Raw genomic sequence first — 9,039 nt, 5'->3', positions numbered from 1 at the left:
TATCCTGATATTAAAAAGCACATAGGGTTCGAGATGTATTTTACCCTCTAATGGCTGTTGGATCAAAGATGTGGATAGATTTGTTAAAACAGGGACTTTTTTCAAGTTAAGACTCTTAAGTGTCTGCATTTTATTGACTTATTATATGAGCAGCATTTCCAGCATTTGTATTAGCATTAATATATATCTGAATACTGAAAAATAAGAAGCCAAATGTCGCCAAATGAATCTTTATGAACTGATACTATTTTATTGGTTGAATTGACTAAGATGGAACTGTAAAAATCTCAACGAAAACATGAATGGCTCAACATAATTTATTTTCATTTTATGTTAAAATGTACAGAGTTCTTTGAAAGTACTTGCTAAGAAAGAAAGAAAAAAAAACAGAATAAATGGAAATACATACAGGGAGAGAGAAGAGAGTGGAGGCCGCCTTCACTGCTGTCTCTCGTCTCTTTATTTTGCGCTCTCTGTTAGCATACAACGCAACATGTACAATTACAAAGGATACAAAAAGGGAAGCGATATAAACAGACAGAAATATACTGAGCTCCTTTTTACATGCCTCTTAAATGTAAGGAAGTCATCCTATACACACACAAGTAAAAAAAGAAAAGAATGCCAAGTGACCTTTAGATATTTGTAGTCCTTTTGTTTAAAATAGCATTAATATACTACACAAAGATAGAAAACTCTAGAGATGAGATGGAATGGAGAGGTTAAAGGCATCTTAAAGTCGCTAAAAGTGAGTGGTAATTTTTTTAAATTTTGAATTTCTTAGTAATCATTACCCAAGAGGCGAGCTAAAAAATATGTATTGTTTTTTTTTCCTGAAACAGAAGTGAAAAAAATGACAGTACCAATATCAATGTCAGAGTTTCCTTTTTATATTATAGAAAAAACATTTTCTCTACAATAGGTTTTTCTAAAGTCAAAAAGAGTCAGCTCGTGTCATAAAAGAAAGCTGCCCAGTCTGATCAAATTCAGAAACAAAAAAGGAACACAAAAATAAAGTAGAGAACAATACACACAAATAAAGTATGCAATGCCAGGTCTGTAAGAAAAAATGAGAAATCTCCTCTTTTGACTTTGAATACTGGAACATGGAGTCAACCAACAGAACCTCGAACTCTTCCTCCGACCCTGCTTTATACGAGCGTGCCTCTGAGTGAGGGCCAATCCGCGCACTAGATCAGGCTTTAGGCACCTTTTATAAAGGCCGACTGTCCCGCCATACGTCTAGCTAATGGGAGTGCAGACTTATGCAGCAAAAAAATACGAAAAATATACAGTTTTAACAGAATACACCATTCAAAAGCAGACCTCTCTGGGTCGCATACACTTTCAGCTGACCGACTTTCATTAAAGCAGTTCAATGGAAATTCCACTGTTTGTTCTGTAAACTGCTAAAAAAGGCTGACATATTATGCCGTCTGTCAGTGGAGTGTGAACAAGAACAGCTGAAGGTTTTACTTTCCTGAGCTAGCTACCAATTAGCACTAGCCAGTGTGTGTATGTGTGTGTGTGCTGGATATTGGGAAGTACCAGAATATTTACATCTAGGAGTGGCGGCAAACTGGAAAATAATGCTACTTGTTTCATTCAACAGACAGTAACGTCTGTGTCTTTGCTGTTGTTGTTTTTTTGGTAGAACAAGATGGATCCGGGAAGACTCTGGGAACAGCTCGACACCTCGCACACCTGGAGGCCCCGCTCCGATGCTTCTTCTGGAACCGGGTGAAAAGCCGCCCGGCAGAGACGTGTCGGGGGTTTCTGAGAGCGAGAGGGTGTGTATCACCTTTTCAGAATGCCACACATATAAAGACCAAAGCATATAAGAGGTCGGACTGCACACAAGTATTTTAAAAAAAAAAACAACGAAAACAACGACAACGAAAATAAGATTCAACAATATGTTTAACAAAACAAACGATTTGCACAGAATGTCTCTTTTTTTTCCAAGGTAAGGCTTCCTATATCAATTAAAAGATTGTGTGCATGGTTGAATATATTCAGTAAACCACTGTTTTTCATTCGCAGTCTGAAGAGGCGAAGTTCTCCTGTATTGTCTTTCTCCGCGTTACCTCCTGTCCCCCCGCTCTCCCGGGCCTGTGTTAAGATCACATGACGAAGGAGTGTGTGGGCCTGCAGCAGAAGGTCCATGTTCACACAACCCGCTAAACCGGGAGCCCCAGCCACTTGCTTGCTAGGAGGGGGAGGGGAGCCCAAATGAAAATGGACAAAATGACAACGTAGAAAAACAGGAAACCCATAGACCCTCTGTGTCTCCGTCACTTCCGCCCCCCCGGCGCCTGCCGCAGCCCCGGAGAGGGTAACAGGAGAAATTTGGACATTTAGAGTTCAGCGAGTATCATTTTTCCCTCGTCTCTGTTGCTCATCTGCTCATGTACGGCGACTGTTTGGGTACACCGGCATAGCTGTGATGGGTGGGGCCTGTGTACATCATGTTGCCGTGGTGATTGGGCTGCATGGGCTGCTGGGGATATCCCTGCCCGCCCATCATGCCCATCTGCATCTGCATGGGGTACTGTGCCGGCTGGTTCATGTAAGGGGGGTTGCCGTGGTAGCCGCTGTTCATCATGGGCTGGGGCATCCGGTACCCGGCAGACATGGCGTTCAGCGGCATGTTCATGGAGTTGTAGGGCGCCGGCGTGGGCATGAGGTTGGGCATCATGCCGCGCTGAACAGCCAGGGTGCGGGGGCCGCCCTGCATGGCCACGGGCCCCGAGCTGCGGCCATACAGCTGCTGCTGGTGCGGGGCGGGGGCTAGCTGCTGCGTGGCTTTGGAGCGGATGGAGATGTGGCCCTTGACCGTCGCCATCTGGCCCTGAAGCCGCTGCGTGTGAGGCGGGGGCCCCAGACCCAGGTTTGCGCTGGGCATGTTGCACTGAAGCTGTAGCGAGCCCAGGTTCATGGAGCCGGAGCTGAGGTTAGGGGGGGGCGTCATGGTGGGCTGGCCCTGAGAGAGCGGGGCGTGGGGGGACGGGGCCAGCCCGGGGTTGGAGAGGGACACGCTGGTGGCGTAGGAGGTGACGGAGGCCGAATGAGAGTAGGGCATGGCGTGGGGGTCCATGATGGTGTTGGTGAGCTGTTGGAGTTTGGCCAGGCTGAAGGTAGCAGAGGGCTGAGGGTAGCCCCCCGTGCCAAAGTCCTGACCCATGCGCTCATACAGGGTGCGGCCTCCCCCTCCACCGCCACTCTCAGGGATCTCCATGATCATGGGGGTGGAGGAAAAGCCATTACCCATGCTGCACTGGGACAGGGCCTGCTGCTGCTGTTGCTGCTGCTGTTGTTGTTGCTGCTGCTGCTGCTGCTGCTGCTGTTGTTGTTGTTGTTGTTGCTGTTGGTGTTGTTGATGCTGCTGCTGCTGTTGTTGTTGTTGCTGCTGCTGTTGTTGTTGTTGTTGTTGTTGTTGCTGCTGCTGCTGCTGCTGTTGTGGTGTAGGAGCGGACGGTGAGGGGTTGGAGGCTTGTTGCTGATGAGCAACCTTCTTCTGTGACTGCTGCTGCTGGTGGTTGGTGCTGGGGGGCCGCTCGATCACACAGCTCTGCGGAGACTTGATGCCGCAGTTGGGGGTGATGGACGGTGGTGGAGGAGGCGGGGGCTGGGGCACAGCACCGCCCACATTACCGGCTCCAGGTCCAGTGTTGGGCCCTGTTTGCTGGATGAGGCTGCAGCTGCCCATCCCATGTTGGGACCCTCCGCTTCCTGTGGAGGAGGTAAGGCTGGGGGCGGGGGCAAAGGAGCAGTTGTTGGACTGTGAGGAGGACGGGGTCGCCGAGTTTGAAGAAGACGAGGCCGACGATGAGGAAGCTCCCGCCATTACGGCCGACATCCCCCCTCCGTTCCCCGTCCCGCCCATGGTGGAGTCGTAGCTGCTGGGGTTGTCGTAGTTCTCCGTGGTGCTCTCGATGCTGCCCAGGTCGCTGAAGCCGCTGTCCACCACCTGCTGGGAGTGGTCTGACACCGAGGGCACGTCCATCATCGGTGAAGTCTCCATGTTCTGCTGGGAGGGGGCCGACAGAGAGCTGGGATGCTCCGGTGTGATCTGGGTGTAGCCTCCCCCTCCGGCTCCTCCTGCTCCGCCCCCTGCTCCCGTGGGTCCAGGGGTTCCTCCCCTAGGCCCCGCAGGAGTGGTGTCCATGATCCCGGAGGTTAACCCCGGGCTGTTCACAGAGCGCACGGACTGACTGGGCAGCGGCGTGGCGCTGGGGTTAGGGAGGGGGCTGCTGTGCTGGGACGCCCCGCAGTCCTCCACCAACGCCAGAGACTCTTCCTCCACCTCCCCCGCGTGGCTGTAGCTCTGCAGGGTCCGGCAGGCGGCGAGGGTCTCCTCACAGTCCTGGTAGGCCCCGTGGTGCGGCTGTGGCTCCGCCTCCTCGTCCTGCGCCTCCCCCTGAGTCAGGGACTGCACGGCCTGCATGGTCTCCAGGTCCAGCTCGTTGGAGTGGTGATGGGGGTGGTGTTGCTGATGGTGGCCCAGCTCCTCCTTGAATTCGGAGTGCGGGTGGGGGTGAGAGGAGTGCGGGTGGGGGTGTTGGGGCTCCATCAACAGCGTGACCTCTTTGTCCTCCTGGTGCAGCGGCTGCAGCTCCATGGGCTCGGGAGGAGCAGACATGGCGGTGACGGTCTCCACGGCTGCGGCCGCCGCTGCCGACTCCTCCTGCTCCCGGCGCCGCCGCTCCTCCTGCTGCGGGTCGGCTGACGAGGGCCGAGTCTTGACCTCCTGCCCTTCCTCCTCAGCCTCCTCCTCCTCCTCCTCTTCCTCCTCCTCCTGCTTGCTGACGTAGTCGCGGGCCACGCTGTTCTCCATGTCCAAAAAAGCCTCTCCGCCCTGGGGTTCTTCTTTGACCGGAGGGGAGCTGGCACGGGAGGCCGGCTCTTCCTCCTCGTCTTCGTCCTCATCTTCAGAGTCCTGGCTCTTCCTCTTCTTGCTGCCGTTGCTCTTGTCCTCCAGGTGTCCGTCACCTTCGTCGTCTGCGTCGTGATCCTCGCTGCGTCTACTTCCTGAACCCGGTGTGACCGCGGCTCGCCTGTTGATGCTGCCGCCACCGCCGCTCCCCGTGCTCCTGCATTCCTCTTCCTCCCTCTCCTCATCCTCGTCCTCCTCCTCCTCCCTGTCGCCCATGTCTGTGTCCTGAGGCTGGGACGGTGGGGCCCGGGGCCCTGAGGTGGAGGAAGAGGAAGACGGGGACAGCAAGGGGCGGGACGGAGGACAGCTGGGTTTGTCTTCCTCCCAGGTTTGTTCAGTCTCCTCTTCCTCTTCCTCTTCCTCCTCTGGCTCGGAGGTGGGAGTCGGTTTGGGGGCGGGCTGTGGGGGCTGGCTGCGGATCTTAGGCGGTCTTCCTCTCTTCCTGGGCACTTTCTGCTCCACAGGCTTAGGCAGATAGTCGTCTTCGTCGTCCGAGTCTTTCTGTTTGCTGTTGGCTCTGCGCTGCTTGCTGCGGTCGTCTGTCTGCAGCAGCTCCTTCTCCAGACCCTGCAGCCTTTGTGTCTCCTTCTCCTGCCTCTCCGCCTCCTCCTGGGCCCGCTGCAGGTACCAGCTTCGGGGCTTGCGGCCAGGCTTCATTTTGATTTTGGGGGGTGGGGGATCCCCACTTTGCGCCAGTCCTTCTCCAGCTGCGGGGGGTTTTTCAGGTCCTTGATTCTTCCACTGCAGGGGTTTGCGGCTCTTTCCCTTGGGCCAGCCTTTCTTCTTCTTCACTGGGACCTCGGGGTTAGCCGACAGCGTCTCTGATGGAGCTGCCTGCAGAGCAGCCACAGGCTTCAGCACAGGCGTGAGCTCTGAGAGAGACAAGGAGAGAAGACAGTTAGATAACGCTAACAAAGACTTTCATCATCCATGGATTTGTCTTTTATCTCCTAGAACAATTAAAGGTTTGGTCAATAAAAAAGTAAAAACTGTTCTGAATTTCCTAAATCGTCTATAAAAGCAGAAAATATCCATGTGAGAGGCTGCTTCTTCTGCCAGCATTAAATACAAAAAACACTTCATTATCAATATGTATAGTCATTATTTATCGACTCGTCATTGTAGCTCTACAGTATTTACACTTGTACGATGTGAGGGTCTAAGGACAGAGGGTGTCGTATTGTCAAACTGATATTCTGTACAAACTGTGAAGTCCACTGAGACAAATGTAACACTTGTGATATTGGGCTATATAAATAAACATTGATTACACAACTCAATCATCACTAAATCTTGCCAACTTTGGCACTGAAACGCCGTCTGCTCACCATCTTCCTCTGAGTCTGAGAGGTGGGGGTGTCGGCCCCTCTTGGGCGCGGGGTCCGAGAGCCTCAGCGCGGAGCGGCTGGGGGGGTATCGGTGCAGTGGGTGTCCCAGCGGCGTCTCCTCCTCCAGTCGGGGCATCGGCCTCTCTGAGTCGGAGTCTACGAAGGGCTCGTCCAGCACCTCCGTGGTCTCAGAGATGGTCTCCGTCACCACGCTGCTGTGAGGGTGGCTGCGCTGCCGAAAACGACGCTTTCTCAGTGGCTTCTGGGTAAAAACAGGGCGGGTTATTAGGTGAGTTTCGCAAAAGACACTACAAAAAGCATCCAAGATACACATTTAGGTGTTTACTTTGTGAAATGCTTCAGTGGATTTCTCCTAAATTCACCAAAATTGCACATTAGATAATGGCTCATAAGATTGATCTGGTGCTACTCGAGTGGAGATGACTCAGTTTCATATCTTGATTCTGAAGGTTTTTACTGTGGGCTTTGTTCTTAGCATTGATAGCCTGATTTATAGAAGATTTAGTTTTAAGCCTGTTGACAGCCTTTTCAGATTTAGTATATAAAAGTGATATAAAAAGATGTGTGGAAATGAGCACATGGTTACTTCAAATGTTAACTAATAAAACCCGACTCACACCACAGACTTAGAGGACACTGGTTAAAAGATTTTTATAATTAATGACATGGATTCAAACAAAACTAAATGCTAATTGATGCTGATGTTTTGAACCCTGGGTGTAACACTATGCAAACATCCTAATTCCCAGATTTGAATAGTTACGGTCAGTTTCTCACCTTGCATTTGAGCGACATGGTGGGCTTGGTGAGTGTGGGGGGGGAGCATGCCCTCCTCTCATCATCATCATCATCCTCTTCATCATCCTCATCCTCCTCATCGTCTTCATCATCATCATCCTCTTCTTCGCTGCTTTCAGTGAAGCTGTTCTTCCTGACGGCCCCCAGAGGCAGCGGCCCCTCAGGTCCGTCTATTAGTCTGGGCTTAGGGCCCCTCTTTTTCCTGGGGGGCCGCCCTCTGCGCGTGGGGGTTATCGAGGGGTGCCGGGCCATGTCCAGCGAGTGAAAGGTGGTGGACGCTTGTCTGTCCAGGGAGAAAAGGGAGGGGGGGCTGCTGGCAGAGCCGGGGTGTTTCCCTCCCTCGGTCCTTTCCTCGTCTTCCTCATCGTCTTCGTCCTCCACCGGGCGGATCTTAGGAGGCCGTCCCGCCCGCGGGCTGTCCTTCACCTTCCCCCAGGGCCAGTTTTTTGGCGGGCGCCCCCGCGGTCTGCGCTCTCCGTTTGTCGGGGGAGTCGGGCGTAGCTGCTCTGGTGCAGGGGGCGGACAGCGGGGGGGAGGAGAGGGAGGGGGGAGGAGAGGGAGGAGAGGGAGGAGAGGGGGGAGAGCTTTGGCTGATGGGAAACCCCGGGAAGCCTTTTCTTTCCTCCTCCTCTTCCTCCTCCTCCTCCTCGTCGTCATCGTCTTCGTCCTCCTCCATCCTCTTCTTTGCTTGGCGCATGTGCCAGGACACCGGAGGGACCTTGTGACTTGGTTTGATCTATAATAAAGATACAGTACAAACTAAATCAATAATAATATACAACCATTTTGATCAATCTAAGACTTTTTACACAACTGAAAATGAAATACACGACCAACTTAAGAGCATTTCTTGTTACATGTTTACGATATTGAGTTACAATACCAAGGTCATGTGACTGTGTGAGGATTCAACACTGAAACCATCATCACTATCAGTCAAAACATTTTAAAATGTTGGATTGATATTACTCGAATTGTGTCCTTTCTACACATTTACCTCCTTGCTTTTGTCCTCCTCTGGCTCTTCATCCTCCTCGTCATCCTCCTCGTCTCCGTCAGACACCACCGTGTTGGTGACGATGACGGGGGTCCAGCGCAGACACTCGGGGTCGACGTCCATCTGCCGTGGCCGGGCCTTCAGGCGGGTCATGTGGTTCGAGACCAGCTTCTCCCGCCGCACCAGGACCAGCCTGAGCACACAGCAGGAAGGAACACCAGCGTTAAAACTAGATAGAAGATATCGTGTTTTTGAAAAGAGTAAAGAAATAAAAGAATACGGCTGAGTGTGTCAGATTACACATCCACACATATGTGTTAGCTTGCGATGCCCATACAGTTTTCTTATGCGTATTTAGTGGTTGGAATAAGATTGGTTTATCTTTGCTTACATTAAAAGGCGTGTCAGTGTTTTTTCTTAAATCAGTTCAAACTAGAGATGTCCCGATCCGATCACGTGATTTTCAAAAGATCAGAATCGGGAGAGAAAAAATCGGGGATCGGGATTTTTTTTTTAATAAATACTTTTTTTATTCAATGTTACAAAACAAAAATGACCATGTTCAAGTCTTAAAGTCATCCTGAGGCCTTAGTTTTAGTTTCAAATGACACAACATCATGTATGTGTTGCTTCTTTGGGGCTTGTTTTCATAGACCTGGTTGATTATTTCTCTCAAATCTGGCAACAGAGTGGGCGCAGTGTCTAATTGTAGCAGTAAGCTAACGAGTACTGATAAGCTTTATTTTGTTTTGATCCAATGCTGCACAACTGAACTGATCCAATGCTGCTGTGAAAGAAAGAAGCTATATCCATGTTGGATAGAATATCCAATTTAAATAAAAAAATAACCTTAAGGGACAACTTGAATACTTTTTTTTCTCTCTTAATGCATTGCATAAAGATCGGATCGGGAAAAAAATCGGTATCGGCAAATTGTCAAAATCAAATGATCGGATCGG

The 9,039-nt window shown here is 51.0% G+C and overlaps 1 protein-coding gene across 1 annotated transcript in view; it reads right to left on the bottom strand.

The window, feature by feature from the left end:
* Positions 1 to 301: 301 nt before the first annotated feature.
* Positions 302 to 9,039, bottom strand: part of kat6a (K(lysine) acetyltransferase 6A) — a 20,069-nt gene continuing 11,331 nt past the window's right edge. The window contains exons 6-9 of the mRNA XM_010787207.1: positions 8,073 to 8,273; positions 7,063 to 7,819; positions 6,265 to 6,526; positions 302 to 5,808 (exon numbers count right to left, since the gene is read on the bottom strand). Coding sequence (XP_010785509.1) covers positions 2,399 to 5,808; positions 6,265 to 6,526; positions 7,063 to 7,819; positions 8,073 to 8,273 — 4,630 coding nt within the window. The 3' untranslated portion in view covers positions 302 to 2,398. The remainder of the gene's footprint in view (positions 5,809 to 6,264; positions 6,527 to 7,062; positions 7,820 to 8,072; positions 8,274 to 9,039) is intronic.

The sequence above is a fragment of the Notothenia coriiceps genome, unplaced genomic scaffold (assembly GCF_000735185.1).
Source record: "Notothenia coriiceps isolate Sejong01 unplaced genomic scaffold, NC01 NC01_scaffold00001127, whole genome shotgun sequence".
Taxonomy (NCBI): Eukaryota; Metazoa; Chordata; class Actinopteri; order Perciformes; family Nototheniidae; genus Notothenia; species Notothenia coriiceps.
This window is presented reverse-complemented; position numbering and strand designations above follow the sequence as displayed.